The sequence below is a fragment of the Sceloporus occidentalis genome, unplaced genomic scaffold (genome assembly GCF_023333645.1).
Source record: "Sceloporus occidentalis isolate IW3139 unplaced genomic scaffold, rSceOcc1.0.p SCAF_17, whole genome shotgun sequence".
NCBI lineage: Eukaryota > Metazoa > Chordata > Lepidosauria > Squamata > Phrynosomatidae > Sceloporus > Sceloporus occidentalis.
The window spans coordinates 2,040,077-2,063,361 of NW_028316997.1; the positions used below are offsets into that span (position 1 = coordinate 2,040,077).

The following is a 23,285-nucleotide window of genomic DNA, read 5'->3' on the forward strand; positions in this document are numbered from 1 at the left end:
CAGGGCCACATTCTTTATCAGGAAACTCAATTTGTCTTAAAACCATCAATTGCAGGTTAAGAAAAATAATAACAAATATTACCATGTCCTTTTCTTGTCACAGCTATATATGAAATATGACCCATGCCACCAATTCAGTTGTGCAGTATTTCATCTCCTTTATGGTCCAACTTATCTTGCTTCTGATTGGCTATTTGAAGCAGCCAATCAGTTTCAATAAATCACTTCTATGAATATCAATGGCAGTAGTTTCAGGGCATCTGCACATGGGTCTGAATATCTCTGGAGCTCACTGGTTCAGCTGAACACAGCTCCTACATAGAAAATAACTTTAGGGTAAGCAAAAGGACAAATGGATACAAGATTTTCATTCATATCCATATATACTTCTAAGCTATCATATGCACTGAATAATATATAATGGCTGGATTGTCCCTTTAAAGACATCACAGTGTTTTGAACCAGTATGAATGCTGAAATTATTACCACGAAAAGATGTGTATTTTTATTTAGATTTTTTTGCTGCAATGTTATATCAATATTAAATTATACAGAAGTCAGGAAAAATTATGGAAATGTGATACAAACATTTGATCAGAATATATAACAATGTGATTATAGAAACTTACTTAATCTAAAAGTAGTTTTAAGCATATTCAAATATATTTACTGGTCTGTAGTTATTTATGTCACTGAGATTTCATAAGTATGTGCCGATAATATTGATGGTAGTAGTTATTGAAAACGGAAAAATGAGCGAAGATTTTCTGCATTTTTTACTTTAAATTTAATGCCCAGGCCTGGTGCGGTGTGCCCAAATTGTCACAGTATGATGTTTCCCAAGTTGTTTTGTGAAAGGCTTCTTTAGTGTTTCATCCCTGCCAGTGCATGGGATATGAGAATTCTACAGTCTGCAAAAAAAGGGAACAATCAATTTCTCACTTTTTCGCCACCCTACAAAAAGTGTAAGTAAATTTCAAATTATTCTTGTCAAGTTACTTGTCAAGTAAGGGAGCAGAGATCTTTCCTTCCTTTAAATCTGTAGAAGCCCTCTTTTTTTTTTTTTTTACCTTTTTTTCTGGATCAACACCAGCTTTCCTATCTCCTGCCCCTGTGATTTTTGGCTTTCACCACTTTCATTACCATTTGCCCAAATCCTTCCAAAGTACAATTAAAGGCTCACATAAAGCTTGTCTACTTTGCAAAGCTAAAATGGAAAAAAATATATTGTCTCTGGCCAACTAAAAGAAAAGCAGTGTTGTCTAATTGCTCCTCTTTTAATATGATGTCTGATTGTATTCTCCATATTTTTAATGGACTGGGTTGACCCAATAAAGACGAGGAACATTTTTACAAAACCCCTTTTTAAAGCAAGTCTTTTTATGACATTTTCCTCTCTGTCTCAAGACATTTCAATTCACTTCATGGCTTATAATAAAAAAAAACTAGCTCCGACATGACCCATTGGGGAAGCGGTGCGTGCCTGAACAAGAACTTGCTATATACCTTCTTATACCTTATTCATCAATCTATATAGTTTATTAATACCAAATGGTTAATCTAAAATAATTCAGGAGGCAGACAGCAGGGTAGGAAATACGAAGAAAAATATAGTGCATTATATCTGTTCTACATCTAGATTGTCTTCCCCGCATTCTCATTTATTAGATTGCAGTTTTGTAAGACGTTCAGTCGTTGCTCTTCTGCTTAAACACATAATTTATTCTTTAATTCAATTACTGTTTAAATGTACCTAGGAATCCTCTTTCTCTTCATGGCAGTGTTCTACTTTGTGTAATTTATTTAAAATAACTGCGCTAAATGTTTGACAACATGAAAAACTGTTTTGTGTAAAAGATAATATTTCATTTAATTTCATCTGACTGACAGCTAGCAGCGATCAGCGGGTATTTTCTATAAATTGCATATCATAATACAGCTTTCTCAGCATTAGAAAGCGATGCCTTGGGCAAACAAAGAGTTATTGATCTGGTTATACAATCTCATGCATCTTTCCAATAGTAATTCTGTTTTTAGATTTACCTTACAAAGCCACACAATTTAGTAGCAGTTTCCTCTCTTGATAAACGTCCATTGCCACTTTTTCGTAAGGTTATTTAACATTTATGCCTTACTGTGCTCATGAAAATATTGGATCTCCTGCTGGCTTCAATGATGTGATTGTATGTGCCAAAAAAAAATTGCAGGATATGTATGTAAAAGTGTTAAAGTACCCCTGTCACCCGAAATACATTTGACATTAGTCAATACGACATAAAAAAACCCATATGTTGCATTAATCTTTTGACACCATACCGTCATTTTTCATATATTTATTAAAAAAAGGTTTCAATATTTGTTTTTATTCTAAACTGCATGATATCCCCTTTTTTCTTACACCAGTAATAAAGCACACTATTATGCTGGTATATATTTACCTGTATGTATATATATATATATATATATATATATATATATATATATATATGAAAAAAGTTTCACTAGTAAATGTTAATTAATGTAAACTATTTTTTTTAATAAAAGCTATGATTGAGAAAAACATGTTTTTGTTTTTATTTCCTTTTATTTTCCAGCCTGCCCCCCAGTTATGCACATCTGCCCCCAGGCTTGCCACTCCTATATGGCACTGTGGCCCAAGATATGCTTTTTAACCCTCTAAATGCCACTGTGCCCCATAATATGCCTTTTAACTCTCTATATGCCACTGTACCCCATAATATGCCTTTAAACTCTCTATATGCCCCTGTGCCCCATGATATGCCTTTTGACCCCCTATATGCCACTCTGGCATTTAGTGGGTTAAAAGGCATATTATGGGGAAGAGTGGCATATAGGGAGGTAGAAGGCATTTCAGGAGGCAGAGTGGCGTATAGAGGGGTAAAAGGCATTTCTGGAGGCAGAGTGGCATTAAGGGGGTTAAAAGGCATTTCACAGAGCACTCTGCCTACAGAAATGCCTTATGCCCCCCATTTAACACCCCCCCCCCCCACACACACACACACACTTACCGGTGCTTTCGATTCCCTGCTGTGTAGTCGGGGCAGCGTGTAGACCATCGCGCAGACCTTCTCCGACTGTCAAAATTCCCTCGCGTAGACGTTTACCCCGCTGCCCCGACTACACAACAGAGAGTCGGAAGCACCGGTAAGTTTTGGTGGGGTGTTAAATGGGGGGGGGGCATTTGCTCTGAAAAAAACCTCGTCTTATAATCGAGCAAATATGGTATAGTATTCATATTCTTCAAGTAATGGAAGTTGAATATTGGTCTATCGATACTAGGTTTGGGGGTACCTTACATAGAGCAAGAATAAAATACTTATTATATAGACACATTATATAGGTATAAATTAGTGAGGTCTGCCTCTAATTTAATATCTGGACAGTAAACGGAATATGAGTTATGTTTAAAAGAAATGTAAGATGTTGAAACACAAAAAAATGTTAATGTATGTGCAGTGTTGTCTGTGCATGTTGTGCCCAACAGACAAAAGTTAAGTGTTGTTTCTAATATATTTGGTCGTTCACCTGACTGTTATCTAATCATGTGACCTGAGTCTTTTCTCTCTCTGCTTAATAAACAGTGTGATATCACAGTAGGATTTTGCTTCTGCAGAGCTTTTACACAGAAATCGATGATTTAATGGGGGTTTCATATACAGTGATATTGCCGACTGAGATTTGAATGTTTTTTCATAGCAGGATGAAATAGCTAAACACTTAAACACTAGCTTTGAAATATCCAAGTTCCATTATATGAACTAAAAACAGTATTATTACGACTGAGGATATTGTTATTTGTGAGGTTTTAAATATAACACTTCAGGACATTAAGTACCCAATTTGACATCCATAGGCATAAATATAAATAAAATAACCACATATTAATCCAAAACACAAGCAAGTAAAGTTCTGAAATTAGTGGCGTAGCTTAGATACAAACTAAAATAACAAAATAATTGCAAAAAATAGTGAAATTTCTGTTTTCATATCTGATAACTTATAAGTATTCTATGGAAGAACTGGGAGGATTTCATTTGGTTATAACATAAGTATAAAATTAACGCTTTGCAGAAATACTCAACACTAGCTGCACATCGAATTAGTGTGACTCCCCTTTCACAAAAATACAACATAAAAAATAAAAGACAATAGTGATTTGTGCGCTTGGTGATATCCCAAAAAGATATATATATATATATATATTATAAATAGTAACCCTTAAATAGTATGTAAAATGCAGATTTGGAGTATACATAAAAAAAGGAAAAAATTGTAAAATATATAGCGTAATATTGCATTTGTATGATTGGTGCTATTTGGTGCATTCACACATACATGGAGATAGGAAAGCTCCTCAATAGTAATGGTCTTTTGATACAATTTATAATCTGGAAGTTTAACTTCCAGATATGGAATATACCGTAGAAAAACTAAAAGTATATAGTCTAATGTTGCAATGGTATAATAGTTGGTATTGCCTAGTAATGCATTCACATACAATATGTATGGTGTCTTCTTATGTTCCAGGTTCCAAAACTATAGATAATAGAACAAATATATATATAACATATGATATAAAATGATGTAGCTTACATTAAGAATGTTTCTGTTATGAATAACGTGTATGTCTTTATATAACTTTACGACCTGTATCAATTCTTCTTAATCTATCACAACCATAGAAAAGTTTGCAGAAACAAAAATATATTTACAATGAATGGAAAACAGAAATATATAATACAAAATGATTACATATATTTTTGTATGATTTCAGTGTGCACTTTACGGTAATGTTACAGTAGATAAGTGGCTTTAGCTAATGTGGCATATCACAATAATGGGCACCCTAATTATATTTAATAGGAATCCCTAATGACTATTTGATGGCAGATAACCATTCGGCCCATCTAGTCTGCCCATTTTTCCTGATGTTAGACCAGATGTCAGACCTTAATCCATCCTTGGATATTGCCTTAGATTCAGGATAGCTTTATGCCTACCCCCATGCATGTTTACGTTTTCTCATTGTATTAGCCTACAACACTTCTGATGGAAGGCTATTTCACTTATGCACTTTGCTCTCAGTAATGTCAAACTTCCTTACTTATTATACGCCTTATACAATCTTCGGAAGTGGGTGCATCCTGAAAATTGGAACACTACCGGGAACGGCGGCAGGGCTGTTCCAGCAAAATCAGGTCTGATAGCATTTGTGCTGATAAGAAGTAACCGGGTTATAACCCATCCAGAGTACCGAAATCCATTCAGCCAACCATGCACACAGTTTATAAAAGAATAATTCTGCACAGTCAGAAGCACCTTTAGTGAACTGACTGATGCATTTTTATGTGTCAATATCGCATTGGTCAAAATGTTGTGTTGTTGGAACAAATCTAAATGCAAGGAACAGCTGGATATGTTTCTGAAAGCATCATGAAATTTTTATCAATGATACATTCTTCCTATGTGAAACAAGAGCATAAACAAGCAAATATACATGTTCTACTGCAAGGCTTTAAAACTATGCCCTGTTTTGATTTTTAACTATGACTTTGTGTTTTAGAATGTAAGAAACAACAAGGATTCTTTCTGGTCCCATCGGTAAAATATTAAATAGGTGTAGCAAATACTCAGCCTCTAGGAAAATATTTAATATTGGCTATTTGGGAAAATCTATAAATATTTCACAAATACGTAATGATCAGTAAGTGGAAGAAAATAACATTTTAATATTTTGACAGGTTTCTAGAGATGATGTGAATCTTAACGAAGATGAGAGATAATGAAGAATGCAAGAGATAGAAACTGGAATTGAAGAATTTTCTTGACGCAGGCCTCATAGGGTGGCAGATTTCTTAAAGCGATATGCTCATTCTGAAGCCACCAAGACAGGATTGCAAGGTTACCTGCCTCTGTTCAATAAATGCATTTTTGGATCAGTTGGTGGACTCATTTAAGCTCAGAGAAGTATTGTGATGGAAGAACACACACATACGTGTGTTTGTAACTCCTGAATTGTGGATTACTTTGCTGAGGATTCTTTACTCCAAGCGGCAGAAAGCAGATGTAATGGATTTATCTTCAGAAATGAGCAAACATGGGAAGAATCCAGTAAGTCATAAGTTAGAAGACCAGAAAAAGGTAAGACTAAGCCGCGTGTTGTGCGTCTCTCTCTCTCTGCAATCTGCCAAAACAATAAATTGTTTGTAATAGTATTAATTCTAAAAATACCAGGATACACCAGGATTTTAAATTTGGAGTAAGCAAAGACTGTTAACCCATAAAAATAGGCTGGACTCAATTTTGTAGACTAGCCACTATAGTGAGTAAGAAAACGTTATGGTAACCCCCCCCCCCCCCATGTGCATGTAACCAGATATGTCTAATGATTTTGCACTCTTTGAAAATGTGGCCCACAGAATATATTGTCATAACCTGGTACTTTAAGTCACTGATTGTGCTAACTGATTGAGCATAGGAGAAACATTTCAGAAGTCTATGATGGAGGAGACACATGTATCATGCTCCACATACTGGATAACCGGGGAATAGGCTCTTCCTGTATCAGCATTAACATTGGAGAAATGGGGGGATATAATGAAAAAGGTGAGAGTCAGAATACATAAATGATGGAGGACAGGGTACAAAAGAATGAAAGACAGGATGGTTTGTGTCTGTTATGTGTGTGCGTGAGTATGGAGTGTGTTGAGGTCCTTGTGTTAAAAGTGCTATATTGCAAACATTTGGTAAGGGATAGAATGTTATTGCTTCAGATATCTGTGCAAACAATCTTTGTAAGCTTAACTTGGGTGAGAGAAGGCTTTATACGAATAGTATAAGATAGTATAGTATAAGAAAAGGTATACAAAATACCACGATTTCTGAAAAAAATATTTCTGATGACTTAAGGAGCAAACTGGACAAAGCAGTTGGCAACACAAGCCAGAATATAATAGAGGCAATGCTCCCAGAGAGAAGCTTCATCTAGAGTATTATATACTATACTAGAGGGCCCAAAGTAAAAGAAGGCTACCAAAATGGCGCATGGAATACATGATATAAATATGAGGAAAGTCTGAAAGGTCTCAGCATGTATATTTTTCAGGAAAGCTGAAAGAGAAGCTTTATTAGATAACCCCAGCGCAGTGTGAATAACGGTATGGTACAGATAACTCATTGAATTGTTATTAAATGTCTAACCTTGACCCAATATAAGGGAGGCTAGAATACTAAGAACTGCAGATGGAACAGTTAATATGCAACATCTGTTCTTGGTTTGTATTTTCTCTGCTTTTGTTCTAGTTAATTACAATTTCATTTGAGCTTTACAGTTTCAGCTGCCATGACTGTCACCGAAAGATGATTTCATGCATACAAAGAAATGGGAATAATAACGTACTATTTTGTTCTTATACATATACCTGTAAATGCTGGACCCGGAAATTCATTACAAGTTGTCTTTGGAAGGCTTTTATTTTGCATTACTTTTTATTTTTGCCGTTGCTGGTTTGCAACAGCCTATCACAAGAAGTATGTTCCGAAAAGTGTTGCAGATTAGAGGTCAATTTACTCTGTTTCTATATTGCTAGTGTGCCAAAAAATGCCAATTAAAATGTTTAAATTGGAGTAAGAGGCAAATATATGCTATTTACTGAAATAAGGTGTGAAAAATAATTGAGTTTAGAAGTCTGCTGGTGAAGTTTTAAAAATGTGTTATTAATTAAATAGTATTTGGTGTGCATGGCTGTTTTGTAGGATATCAGGAAATAATAATTATGTGGTTATACAATTCTGGAATCATTCACTCCATGATGAGATGGGACAAATGGTTTTAATCTGCATCAACATCTATGTTTAGTTGGAAGGGTATAAAGCATTGCCAAATGTCTGGCTGCCTGGTTAGATAGTGACTTGAAGACCTGGTAATCATTCCTGGTTCCCTGGAATATGTTTATAATATAATTCTTAGGAAAAATGTATAAAGTGGTACTGTTAGCCATTGAAAGAAAAAGACCAAATTTAGTAAAAATTATTGGCTAGGTAATTGGCTACGTGTTTTTTCCAGGATATGCAGGATTAGTCCTGTACGTTGCTGGTTCAGACAGCCACGGTATAGGTGGCAGGAAGGGCAGAGAGAGAAGTTCGGTATAGGCAACACCGGCCCTATCACCCTTAGAGACAAATCTCAGCTTCCATGTGATTGACATTAAAACACGTTTCTCCAAAACATAATCACAGATTGAAACAAAATACAGCAGTTATAGGTAGTTTAAATAATGAATTAATTAATTTACTTATGCTAAGAGCCCCGACGGTGACAGTTCTCCCACTTTGTTCTATCTTTTTGCATCTTAGCATGTTAAATCCTATTAAGTCATTCATTTACACATTAGCCAAGCCATTTTTAGCACATGGTCAGGTGCACAGGCAGGTCACATTTGACGATGATAATAGTAGCTTTGACTTTATCTCTGATTAGCTCAGGCCAAATAAATGTATAATGAAGAAATAATTGCTCATGTAATTGGCTTTCAAACGATCTGCTGTAAATATCACAGAAATAAATATTTAGTTAGGTGATCTTTAATGAATCACATAGTTACTTTAAAGATCACGGACGCATGTGCCCTGCAGCTAAAGGTCCAGTTCATCAAGAGTTTGAACTACCAAACTAACGAGCTTAACTGCTAGTGTAGTCTTGATTTCATTTTTGTCACATTCCCATCGGCCAGCCAGTTTTAGTTAACACTTTGAACATAAGAATGTGAATATAATTCAAGTTAAACAGACATCTGTTATTATATTTTTTAGTTTTCTATATTTTAATAGAGTTGTCTCTGTCATAGCCAGGCAAATAAATAAGCATATACATCCCACAACTCGTCTCATCAATATATTTTTTCATAGTGACCACATATATGTTCTTTAGATAAGGTTTGTACAGCTTAAAACAAGTCTAGGATGGAACTTACATACTAGTCATGAATGCATAACTGATTTACTCCCAACTGTGATATCCAATTGAACGTTCTCGGTTTCAATCCAGTTGAAGGTTCTCTGCTCTGGAGCCTCCAGAAACACTTTATATTTATCAGTAGAAGTCTGTCAAGTCCTATAGTAGACTTGTTTATTTGGAATTCATACAAATTGTAATTTTAATAAAACTTGCCAACTCTCTCTCTCTCTATATATACAGTTATATAATTGACCTCGCTTATATTAAATATTGTCACACCACACCCTTAATTAAAATAGAACACTGCATACAAAATAGCTCAAAATTTCCAGAATGTTTTTTCTTCCACACTTTCATTATGTCTCTACTTTCTCTGCCAACTGCTTCCATGCCCTTCTCTCCTTTTCTGCAGCTCTGCTTCATGTCTTGTTTGTTGGTTCCCTCGTACAGGGGAAATTAGCCTCAAATTTTGGATCTGGACTGCCCTTGGGGCAGGATCAGACTCATATGTTAATAGAAAAAAAAAGGTTCAGCACTCAACTCCCAGGAAGCTGGGTGCTAGCAGGAAAAAAGGGACGGCCGAAACGTTGGTTTTTTTTGTTTTGCTTTCTCTGAATAAAGTAACCTAAGGATTGGAAGCTGTTTGGCGTGCTGGGATTCTCTTCTGTGTTCATATGTTAATGGGTCTTTCCTACTGTAATGGCACAAGAGAGCTAAAACTTCCAAGCAGGGACACCCCGCAGAACAGGTTATAAAGTGTCGGTGTGTTCTTGGTTGAGCATCTCAAACGTGTTATGTATAATATTTTACGCTTCTTGTCTTGCCTCTTCTTGTTCTTCTTTCTTCGTCCACTTCCCCTGGGGAAAAGGAGACGGGACACACAAGTGGTAGGTGGAGAAGGTAGGGAGACATTGAGAGAGTGTGAGAGTGAAAAGTGTGAATAAGGGTGAGTGACAATGTATTTTGTTTCCCAATTAAAAAAATTAGGGGTTTGAACTGAAAAAGGCAGGACACAAGATTTGTTGTTCAAAAATGAATGGACCAAAAACAAAACAAATAATTTGTCCAACGTGTTTTTGGTCCATGCGTCTATAGTCTATTCTTTAGGGTTTGAACATATGACCCTGAGGTTGGGACATTGCACACTTGTCCATGTAGCCACTGGGAGACTCTACCAGGTAGAAATGGATGAAGCAAGTAGACAACCTAGGGTCTAGGCTGTGGCCATAAACTAGATAATAAACTGAAACACAGGTATAAAGGGGCATAACTACTATACTAAACCATTATATATATATATATATACACAATCTCTAAATCAGCGCACACACATCAAATAGATTATAAACTCTCATGACTGTAGTTAAAACTACTTAAAAACACCTTTCTAAGATGACAAAATTGGAGTTTTAGTCACATTATATGGCCATATTATGCTAAGCCCACCACTACGCCATATAAGCAACAGTATTTAGGTTAGGACCCACCTACATTGGAGTACTTTGGCGTAGTGGTGGGCTTAGCATAATATAATGTGACTAAAACTCCAATTTTGTCATCTTAGAAAGGTGTTTTAAGTAGTTTTAACTACAGTCATGAGAGTTTATAATCTATTTGATGTGTGTGCGCTGATTTAGAGATTGTGTATGATTTTGGTCTTCAGCTGCACCCCCTTATAATTAATGCTAGTTCGGGTGAGTGCTTCCTTTTTGTATTTGTTTATTTATATATATATATATATATATATATATATATATCAAATAACAGATGGAATAAGTATCTTGTGATAATACCTTTTTTTATTGGAGCTCTTCTCCCTTTCTCCCGAAAGCTTGTCATTCCAAAATTCTGTTAGTCCAATAAAAAAGGTATTATCACAAGATTCCAACTGTTATTTGATATTGACACCACTGGACTAATACGGCTACAACCTCTACTCTCTCTCTCTCTATATATATATGAACCACTGATTTTGTATTCAAAGGTATTTTCTTTAATTGGGCCAACACAGATAAAGATGTAGATTCTCATAAGTTTTCAGGGCCTTAGAAACCGTTCCTTTGTGTGTATTCCATCTGAAGAGACTTCTTTGGTCCCAAAAGCTTATGTGACCAAATCTTTTCTATGTTGCCCTATAAGAGGTACCAGCACTCTCTCTTGAAATAATGCCTCTTAAATTCCATTAGTGTTAGATTGTTTTCAGCATGAGAAAAGAAAACCTTGAAAACATGCCTACGCTTCACCATGTAGGACATTTTTAAATTTGCTCAATAAGGACTGAGTTCTCTAATAGAGTGCTGTCTCTGTATGTTTGTTTCAGCTCTTTAACTGCTGTTTATATTGGCAGAAAGACATGTAATTGAGATAAATACTGGTTTGTTGGGGCATATTTTGTTCCAGGACTGAATGCTTTCTTTTGTTGCTTGATATTTACGTACTTCCTGAATGATTTAGTGAAATTTTCTATTGAAACACACTCAGCAGACACTGGTCTTCCACGTTAATATGCAATTTAGAAAGTATTATGTATTTGTGAGTCATTTTAGAATGCAACCCAATTTAAGTAAATATTTGAAAGCTATGTTATTGTATAAAATCCATTGGCACTAACTAACGTATACAAAATGTCTGCATTATACCCTATCTGCGAACCAACAAATTTTCTCCTAGAGTGTATATTAAAGGGAAACAATCACACAATGAACAAGTGGCCTATCATGCAGGATTTAACACCATCAATGGTGTATTCCAAATAGAAACAGTGCAATTCAATGAAAACCCATATTTGTATTTATTTAGTAATAAAAAATGAATGTATGTGTATAGGTACAATGCCTTAAAGAACCAAAAAATTCTGGAGCTGCCATATCTAAACTCACATAAAAAGATTGTTAAAAATTTTGTAAAGAAACACAAGCTCTGGAGTTTTTTAGCCCTTAAGCAGTTTCTCAGTTGGGATAGAGCTGACTGACCACCGTATAGATGGGAAGAGAATTATCACTGGGTGCAACTGACATCCTCCGATAAGACAGAGGTTAATCTATGTCTGTGTCTTGCTGTGTACAGTAGGGATGAGCTTCAGGGAGGTGATTATGGGAAGGCGTGGTGTATAGTATAACAGGATGCTCCCATCTGGGGCTTCTCTTTTCTCATCTGAATCTTTTATCTGAAATCTCCCCATTCTCCCTCCCTCCCTGTGGTTAAGATGGGTAAGGTCTGTTTCTTGTGCTAGAGCTGGTTGTGTGTGGGCAGGTAGCTGTGGTCCACCAGCCAAAAGGGGTTTAGTAACGGGCTTGTCCCGTGGGTGTCCTTTGGGTGGCCAGTTGTGCTTGGTGGAACAATTCAATAACCAAACACAGAGAAGAAATGTGGGCCCTGAACATACCTTCCCATTTGTTTATATATTTTGGTTTGGTATGTTTTTGGCCTATCATTATCTCTATAAATGTCTTCAGTGTGTTTGTTGCTTTTAACGATGGGGATGTCGAACTTGGCTGCTTCATCAGTAATGGATCAAACCAAATGTTGAAAACATTCTTTAAGTGAGGCTCATGCTGCTGTGGCTGTTAGTAACTGCTGCACGGCTTTTATTACAAATGTGTTGGCATCACTGTCTAAGCCGTTGTGGGCCTTCCACTATCCAAATACAGCTTTTCAGTTCCTAAGTATGGTCATAGCTCTGGTAGGTAGCTGTATTTGTGGAAGATGAGCTCTACTAATTTTCTTCAATTTTAGACCAAATAAACATTCATAGCCTGGAATTTCCATAACTATTTCCATATTATTTATTATTAATCATGTAAGTACATGAAATAATGAGCTGATAAATGGAGGTGCAAATAGCGGAAAAAAATATACTGGATATAAAGACTTCCAAAATGTCAAATACTTAACTATGTATATTAAAGAAGATTTATCATTTTATAAAACACACCTTATCTGTGTTCCTTGGAGAGAGTTATCTTAACTTCCCCACCTCATGATCTGGATGACTATTCTTCCCCATCATCATATCTCTGCCCTGTTGTGCTGTTTTTGATTGGTTTATGCAGCATTCGTAAGGATGGATGAGTAGAGAGAAGAGTACTTGAGTGCTGGGAATTGATTAGATACCGCTATCTGGTGCCGCTCTGGTTTCAGACCTCTGCTTCCACAAAGTGAAATTTGAAATGAAACATCTCCAAAACCAATATATGAAATGTAATGTAAGTACAGAATGAATATGAAAAGTTTCGTAAGCAAAATAATGTGAATATTTGCTCTAATGTTGGGCTTACCTCTGGTAGCTGTGTGATGCTAACCTAATTGTCCCTATCCACTCACTGATTTTAAAGGATAATAATTCTCCATGTAAGCTATTTCCCTTTGATTTGAAATCCATGTCTACTAATGAGAGATATTACATCACAGGCCTCTTAAATTATTGAGGCTGAAACTGCGTCCCTGACCTACACTTTGATATTTCTAAGGCCCCTTTTGATTCATGTAAGAATGAAGATCAGAGGGACTATAATTATGCTTCTGGAGGACTCTATACCTTAAATTACTAGACATTATAATTTTTCTGTAATGTTCTTCACAACATAATTGCGTTGTTATAGTGTTTCTGCAGTATCGAACGCAAAAGACAGTGTAATTATTTATGTAGAATGGTGTGAATAATTCATTATCATCATACTCTCCCATTTCAGAAAATGGCTATATGGTGGGTGAGGCTAGGCATGTGAGGGTGGGGTCAGATGTGGACAAGAGCAGGGCTAGTTGGGTGGGGAAGTGGGCATGGCTAAACACCCCTCCCCTGCCCCGAAGAAAGAAGATAGTGACCCAGAGACCCTGGTGAAACCCTGGTGCAGCAACAACTCACTGGAAATGGTATAGAAATATCTGTGCATGTTTCTTTAAAACAAAGCAGTGATAATATTTCTTCAATTTTCCTGTCAGTTTTGAAAAAGGGAAACAACAGACATCTCCTGAGGGATACACAAATATGCATTTTACATGCAAAAGCGTTGTCCTCAATAACTCCAAATATATCACCTCACAAGCCTGAAATTTATGACACAGCAGAAAAATCGTATTGCTGATAACATAGTTTATGACCTCCTCTCTCATACTTTTTCATCTGTGTCTGTAATTTTTGTTTTGACACTTCAGAATGAATTTATGTATAAAGTGGTATTTTCCAAAAAGCAAAACTTGGAGAAATATATGTTTATAGGGCCTTATCTGCTCTATTTGCTCTTTTGGCTGAGAAAATCTCATAGTGGATTCTCTTGCATGCCATATATGTATCCATTGGCTTTTTTGTGTGTTCTGATTAATGGGATTACCTGGTGTAAACCTGTTTGCTATAGGCTACTGCTGCAAAATGGTCTGCTATGGATTGCAGAAATCTCAACATTATCATGTTCTGGGTAATAAAGCTAATGCGCTTGCCGTAAGTAACGTATGGTAGTGGAGGAGATTTGACGTATGGTAGTTACATGTACATCACAATGTCCTGATTCATAATCTATTGTTGACATACTGACAGATGGACCTAAAACAGACCAGCTGCCAGCATGCAGAAGCCTTTTTTTTTGTTTACTATGGAAACCAGTAGCTACACTAAGCCGACAAATTTATACACCTTACTGATTGCGGCTTACAGACAGTGATCAGAGCTTTTTTGTTTTTTTCTAGAGAGACACTGCATGTTGCTCACTAACAAATCAATGACATTTCCCCTCCCTTCCTTGGAGGCCAAGCATTTGATTATACATGCAAGGCTTCCAAGTATAACTGAATGCTCGCTTGTTCATTTTGAGATTGCAGGAAGGTGGGCTAGTGATTGGACTCCTGTGCCCACATTGCCAAACACTTACATCATATGAGAGTGGCTATCTAGGGGTTAAAGTAATTTTTTTTGCATATATTACATAATAGCAGAATAGAGATACAAACATGTTTCAGAACTAAAAGCCACTTTATGGATTTAGTAAAATATCACAATGTTCAATGGATATGAGTTTATGTAAAGAAGAATATAGTATAATTGATAGCTACGAGAAGATGTAAAACCAAAAATAAAATATCAAAGATATGTGTACAGCAGTAGTGAATGGTACTTGATATTAGTTATCAATCATCATCATTTATTTATACAGCTCCAACAAGAGTGAGCTAGGTGTTGGTACTACTTTGGACAAGCCAAAGCCCAGGCTTGAGCCCAAGCTGAAGAAGGAAGGATGAGGACCAAAACTCTATAGTGAAGGAGTATGAACCAGCTTGGCTGTAGCTCGATCCGACTGTGTCCAAGATATCATGCAGTGCTTTACATTCTTCCTACTAGGGAATGTGCACTTTAAGGCTATTTTTAAATAAAAACAATGTATGGGTGCTACAGCTTACAATATCTGAGGGAATTTGAGGGACAGATGTGTGTTACATTAGAGGGTATAAAAAGGAGAATATTATGCATTGACATAGGTGAGTTTACACTGGCAAAGTATCAGCTAATCACAAAAATGTTATTCAGGGTGTAGCTAAGCCAAAGGGCAATGAGCTGAAATGGACAATCAGCCTTAGAAGAAGACATTTATAGATGGAGAAACCAGCTTTCTTTGTTTTAAGCCAGGGGTGTCCAAGTTTTATCTGCAGTGGGCCACTTCATCAGAATTGTATACGTGCGCGGGCCGCACTCATTTTTCACTGAGAGAAAATATGGCCTTTAATAAGATATGCAGATTAAAATAAAGTAAATGACACAAAACCTTTACTTTTCCTCTCACTGATTTCTGGGATTTCTGGGCCTACAAATTCAGGATTCTGGATAAGTAAAAATAAAATAGTTCTATTTATTTTAGCGATGCACTAGAATGAAAATTCTGGACCAAAACCGAAAATTCAGGGTTCACTTGGCCGAAACTGAAAATGACCCCCACACACACTTTTAATAAAAGTAAGTTACACACCAAAATTGTACAAAAAATTATATATTATGATTGTTAACAGCAATCTCAGGCATACCCAGATTACAGCATGTACTGGTTGGCTGGGCATTGTATTTTTTGTCCAATTTTAGTGTGTAACCACACTTTTATTAAAAGTAACACACCAAAATTGGACAAAAAAAATCAACAATATGACTTGGCATGATAGGAGTGTGATTGCTAACAGCAAACACACTCTTTTTATACCCAGGCAACCAGTGAATGCTGGAACCTAGGCATGATGAGACTGTGATTGCTGTTAGCTGTTAGCAATCACACTCCTATCATCCCAAGTCAGCCAGTACATGCTGGTACAGGGTGGCTGTGAGTGCAGACCCCATACTGCTGGCAGCCTCAATACACAAGGGGGGCAGCTAGCCAGGTTTCAGCATGTACTGGCTGACTTGGCATGATAGGAGTGTGATTGCTAACAGCAAACACACTCTTTTTATACCCAGGCAACCAGTAAATGCTGGAACCTAGGCATGATGGGACTGTGATTGCTGTTAGCAGATTGCTGTTAGCAATCACACTCCTATCATCCCAAGTCAGCCAATACGTGCTGGTACAGGGTGGCTGTAAGTGCAGACCCCATACTACTGGCAGCATCAATACACAAGGGGGGCAGCTAGCCAGGTTTCAGCATGTACTGGCTGACTTGGCATGATAGGAGTGTGATTGCTAACAGCAATCATAGTCCCATCATGCCTAGGTTCCAGCACTTACACATCCATGCTATCACACACACACAAATTCATTCATTCACAGATTCATTCCCTCAGACATACTCATTCATACCCATCCCCTTACCTGCTCTACAGCTCTCGATGCTGCTCACAGACTTCAGCAGGGGGCGCGGCCTCCCTCGTTCTCCCCACAGAGGAAGCAGGACTGGAGCAGAGAATGGACCCTCCCACAAGTAAGCAGCAGGGCTCTTATGAGCCTGGCTGCCGATCTCACGTGGGCCGCACCTCGAGGTTCCGCATGTGCCGCATGTTGGACGCCCCTGTTTTAAGCTATTACATACGTTATATTCTGTGGACTAGTTGCAATCCTACCCTACAACATTGTATTCATTGTATTTTTGTAACACTGTATTTGTACTGTGATTTTCACTTAGGGTAGTCTCTAGGAAGAGACTATAATGATCCAGTGAAGCGTTACAAACCCTTTAGCAACCTCTGAAGAAGAGGTGAGATCCCATGAACTGTACTAGAATGATGTACCATAATGGTTATATATAACATTCTGTTGGTGTTTGATGCGACCAGCACCAGACTTACCATGGAAATATACCACACAAACACTCATACTCAGACTGAAATAACATCTTTATATTCTGTTAGTGTAATTAAACATTTAGCTCATTGTTTTGGCAGAATAATGGTGCCGTAAGTGTTTTGCATTTCTGAACAATAATTAGGTATTTTGATTAGAATTCTCTTATAATTTTTTTTAACTAATCCCAACCATTTTGGGACACAAGCACTAGATAATTTATACTTATAATGCCCTTTTCTGCCGTTAATATTCCACAGATTCCCAGCTGATACGCTAGTCATTCAAAACCTGGTTGTGTAAATGCCCTTTCCTTCTTCATTTGAATGTACAGTTGAGAGATGACATTAAGTAAAGCAATATTTAAGACTTTGAAATATATGGTATTACTTTTTATGATACTGTAGAAACAGATATATTTTCACTATGGTTTAAAATGATCTTAAAATGGACAAAAATAAGCACTACTTTTATCAAAATCACTAACTAAAATGTAAAGCAATTGTTTTGCTTTTCAATTTGTATAAAATGTTTAAACTTAAAGGACTATTTTACCCCATGGAGCTGCTGGGGGGTATTCTGGTCCGCTGCATCCTCAAGATTTTAAAATTGGAAAGAAAGTCTCTGTAAAATGTGTATTGTTCAGTGCTTCTTACTGTTAGTAGATGTAATGAGGTATACTTTTTCATTTTTGCTTCCCTTGACAATGCTAGGCTGCAGGTCATTCAACTAAACTAAAATGTGTTTTTGTCATAGACAGAAGGCTAGCATGACAGGTGCTGTAGAATGATACATTGTTCTTTTAACCTTTGAGACCAGCTCCACTGTCAGGATGGGGAATTAGATTCATGGCTTTCTGTGAGGGTTGGCAGGTTTATAATAAGACGTGGGTTCCTGTATTTTCACAGCTGAATATGGAAAACCCCAGGCAACTATCACATGCTCTCCAAGGTCCAGAAACCTACTGAATAAATGTTTCTTAGCAGGGCAGCCTGGGCACACATCAATATTATTTTTTTGTTAAAGAAGAAGTTTATAACCTCAGAGCACAGGTAATGTCAAGTGGTTCCTCAATGGGTTACCACCTCCACATGTTCCAGAAACTAGGGTTAAGTTTTTGAATGTTAAGGTCATTGCTAGTCCTGGCTCCCATAATCCTTGTGTATGCCATTTATTCCTCACTTCCCTAGATTTATTTAGGTACAATATCTGTTCTACTTCAGTGTTCTATAATTTGTGAACAGACTACTAATCATGTTTAAAAATAATAATAATTCATTACATATGTTCAGGGCCGGCCCAAGGCAAAATGCCGCCTGGGGCGAATTTTAAAATGCCGCCCCCCCCCCCCCTTATCTACCCTTCCTCTCCCTCTGTCCCTGCCGCCCCCCCCCCCCCATTATCTACCCTTCCCCCCCCCTTGTACTTACCTTTCAGCAGTCCTGCGGCGAGTCTCCCTGTTCGGTCTCGGTGCCGGCTTGTAATACTGAGCGCCAGAAATCTTCCGGCACCCAGCATTACAAGCCGGCACCGAGACCGAACAGGGAGACTCGCCGCAGAGGAGAGAGAGAGGGGCGCCGAGCGGGTACTGACACCTTGGTAAGCGAAAACCACTCAGCGCCCCTTTCTCTCGCTTTAAAAAAAAAAAAAAAAAAAAAAGGGCTTGGGGCGGCAAAGTGTCGCCCCTTCAAAAGTGCCGCCTGGAGCGGTTGCCCCACTCGGCTCCATTGTCGGGCCGGCCCTGCATATGTTCTCTTTGTTCTGGACCATTCCACCCAATGCTGTAAAGCCAATTTATGAAGAAAGGATGCGGCACATGGTAGACACAGGTGAAGAACAGAAATAAGACTCATGTTATATTCATGAGGTATTGCTTAGGGGAAAGTTTATTTTTTAGCTTTTAAAAGACTTGTGAAGCCATAGAGTGTGAGATTTAAATGACTGTGCATGAGAAAATAGTACAAAAATAGAGGAAACTAGGAACTGGCATTATTTTATAAACACAGAAGATCATGCAGTATATATGATTGGCCAGTATGATTGTGTGATGATAAAGCTAGGCAGGTGGAATTAATTAGTACAGTGAATGACCTATTTTTAGTAGTGCAAAGAAAATTATATTGGGTCCATCATTTTACCCATGGACTGGCATTAAAGATTTTAGTAAGGTAATTTTCACCTTGGGGTACTGCGTATCTCATTGTTGGACAAACTCGACCCCGCTCAGTGGACAGCTCTTACCTAAAGATTGAATTGGAAGCTTATCTGAGGCTGGGGGCATTCTAAGCTTAGCAAGGTTCCGTGGGATTAAATAAAAAATGAAGAAATCTTTATAGCAGACTTATCTGTGGTGTGTGGAAAAAGACAGCATCAAACAGAGTTTGTGTTAAATAATTATACAGCAGCACAAACGTATGAGGCCAGTGTTGTTGTAAAGCGGTAGCAGCAGTTGTGAAAGAGAATGTAACACAGAGAGTAGCAGAAGGGGAACGATGGTGACCTGTATAAGCCAATAAGCAAGGTCATTGGCAAGGCTGCCTGCTATTCAACTGGTAATTTACGATAAATGCGTCTGAAAGTGATTTTCTTTTAAGGGATTTAAAAAAAAAAAAGATTCTATTATTTTTTTTCTGTTACTTTGATGCAATCTAATTTGAGCTTTGCTTTTGAGCTATTTCAATTACAGTCAAAGTAAATTATTCTCCCATTCTTGGCTTCTGTAGCCTAGACATAATGAGTTCATAATACCCATGTGTGAGCCATACATTGTGCTCCAAAGCATAGCATACAGAAAAGGAATATTTTTACAAGTTACTGTTCGGTTTTAAGAAAGAACAACACACAACTAATTGGCGCATCTTGAACTACTGTTTGGGAAAAACATGTTGGATCAACCTGCTAAAACACAACCTTACATTTTCATTTAGATGTTCTCTATTCTTAAAAAAAAAACCACTCTGCATGGCAGCCCCATCCTTTCAGTTGTTTTTGACTTAAAGAAAATCTTTAATGTGGCTTACATTTTTTTTTATGACCTACACAAACATAGAAATACTGATCTTTTTTAACTGCAGGAAAAGTTTGCAGGGTTTTTTTACCCCTTAATGACAATGGGTGGTCCCTAAACCCATTGAAAACAATGCACTTTGTCATTAAGGGGTTAAATATCCGCTTCACAATACCAGCCAGAAATTCTCGACTGACTGAAGGCTGCCACGTTTTGTCATTTCCCTCACACAATTACGCTTTTGAAGAACTCTCCCGTAAGTCCATTAAACTGTATCACAAGCTGCGACAAATCACACAAGTCCTTAATGGCCAGACTAGAATGTTGAAATGGTAATTTAGGCGCCCTGGCTGGCTGATTAAAGTCACTGAGTGGTTTAAAAATTTTACTGACAATATTCTGTCTGCTGTACTGTTTTAAGCACCTTTTCACTGAAGTATTGTAAGAGCAGAAATACATTACATTTTCTTTTTTTTGTCTCACAGCGCTAATGACATGCTGTTCCTCGATGATAAGCCGTCAATGTCTGTGTTACGTTGAAATAGATTGTGTGGTTACTTAGTGAGCTACAGGGGCTGCCTCACGTCGCTCACATTTCCCTATAGGTTGTTGTGAGAAATATGAATGCTATAGAGGTTGTTTTGAACATAAAAACCGTCTAAAAACAAATGGCATTTACAAAAGATTACTATTATTGAGTTAGAAACTTCATATTGCTACATAGTTTAAAACATCTGAAATTTCATTAGTGCTTTTCCAATGTTGTCATACCCGCCAACAGTCCTGGATTTGTAGAATTGACCCCGTAACTGGGATTACGTCCCAGCTATCGGTTGTACAACAAGTGTCGAAACGCCGTGTTGTGTCACCTCTCCCTTTAAGTCATGTACACTCCAATGCCATCGGACATTGGAAAGCGTGAGATTTGGTTGGAGCAATTCAATATGCAGTTGTTGAGTAGGGTGATGTACAATCCAGATGGAACTAAAAAGTGTAAAGTAGGGTTCTAAAAAGTTTAACAAGAAATAAAGAGAGTTTATGAAGGTGGCGGGGAACTGCCACCACAACAGCTTTGTTGGGGCAGATGTATAGGTGGTGCCTTACCCCTTGTGATGTAATAAAGCATAATGCTGTGATATTACATCATACAGCCAATGTGGGAACTGTGATTAGTGTCTGCGCTGTAATATTACAAACTTTCAAAAACATCAGAATTCCCTTCTTTACAGTTACAAGAATCTTCTTGGTCCAGTAAAGCACATACACATGTTTTGTACATATTGGCGATTTTTCTAGAAGGGCTTATTTATTTTAAACAAACTTACTACTTATGTTTATATGTAAAATAATTCCTTTTAATCTAATTTGGATCGCAGTGATTACACCATACTGCAAGGGAGCTGCATATCCATTATCTCTAATAGTTAATACCAAACTGGTTTTAGATCGCGAACAGGTATGCCCTTTAACTAATTGCTTTAAATCCTGCTTAGTGGAATAAAATGTGTTGTGATAATTGAGTTTTAATATAACTTTGGGCTCTGCTTTTCACATTATTCGCCATGGATTTTAGTTTAAGGAAAATAGACAATGCTTTGTTTTGATCAAGTGGCTATTAAAATTCTTTAACTGCAAACTAACCATGCATAAAATTAAAAAAGAGACAGGGCAAGGTTAATTACTAAGGACTGCATCTTGCCAGACACATTTGCTGTTCTTGCGTACGATCTGCTAACAGAACCTTTATAACCATAACATAAGATTGGGCTTTCTAACACAATAATCCTGAGCACTGCTATTAGTTATACCAAAGTGAGAATGTTGTTAAGCATACATTTAGTTGGCCATACATTTAAATTAACTAGTCATTAAATAAAATTAATTACAATTGAAAGAAGCAAAAAGACTTACCTACTCTTAATTACTGGCTTCATTCTCCCAGTGCAATGCGAAATACATCAGACTCTACTGTTGCTGTGGCAACTTGAATTTTCTTTCTGTTAAGCAGCTAATGTTAATTTATGAATAGGTGACCCAAAAGGGGGGAAATAACCTTTACAAACTGTGTGAATTAAACCTGCTTGGTCATGACTTGTCAAATTCAGTATGACAGTATTTCAGTATCTAGAATGCATTAAAGTGTTTAATTACACTAATTGTATGTATAAGTAAAATGTTAATGGTTTATTTGAATTTAGTGTATATATATATATATATATATATATATATATATATATATAATTTTTTTAAATGTACTGTATTGGCCCGAATATAGGCTGCACTTTTTCCCCTCACTGTAAGTCTTTAACGTGGGAGTGCGGCCTATATTCGGATTCTAGCGCCCGGCGCCCGGGACATACAGTTAGGATACAGCAGGGTTAGGATACAGATCCCCCACAGCACTGCAGGGGACCTGCATCCTGCTCTCCGATACGCTGAGACAGCCTCCCCTGCCAGCGCTTTCCACGGGGGCGGTGCCAGCAAGGGAGATTGTTAAAGCAAATTGTGCAGACGTGCCGGCAGCAGAGGTTATTTACGCTCGCATCGCCGCAGCCAGTGGACGTCTGCACGATGCGCTTTAACAATCTCCCGTGCCGGCACTTCCCACGGCGTAAGTGTCGGCACCGGAAGTTGTCTACGCGTATTGCACAGATGTCTCCCGCCGGCCCCGCAAGATACCCGGGAGTCTGCTTTGGTAAGTCTGGGGGGGTGCACATCTTGGGGGCAGAGTGGCAGCATATCTCGGGGGTGGGGTCGACAGAGTGGCAGCATGTCTCGGGTGAGGGCAGAGTGGCAGCATGTCTCGGGGGAGGGCAGAGTGGCAGCATATCTATTCCACTAAGTGTTTTTTTTACTAAGAAAATTTTTATATATTGTATATTGTACCATCTATTGACTTGTTAACATAATCCACAGTAGAATCTGTGTTTTCTTTAAAGTGCATTAACAGTTTTTTTGCGTCAATATTAATGAAAAGTGAATTAAAAAGCACACTTGATGATAAATTATATTTTCGATATTAATATGCATTAGTTAAAACATGATGCACTGG

General features: G+C 37.5%; 1 protein-coding gene across 1 annotated transcript in view; it reads left to right on the plus strand.

Annotated features, from left to right (window-relative positions):
• The first annotated feature begins 6,090 nt into the window (after positions 1–6,090).
• The window catches only part of LOC149302740 (neuron navigator 3-like), a 251,034-nt gene continuing 233,839 nt past the window's right edge, over positions 6,091–23,285 (plus strand). Inside the window, exon 1 of the mRNA XM_089482187.1 lies at positions 6,091–6,162. Coding sequence (XP_089338313.1) covers positions 6,091–6,162 — 72 coding nt within the window. The remainder of the gene's footprint in view (positions 6,163–23,285) is intronic.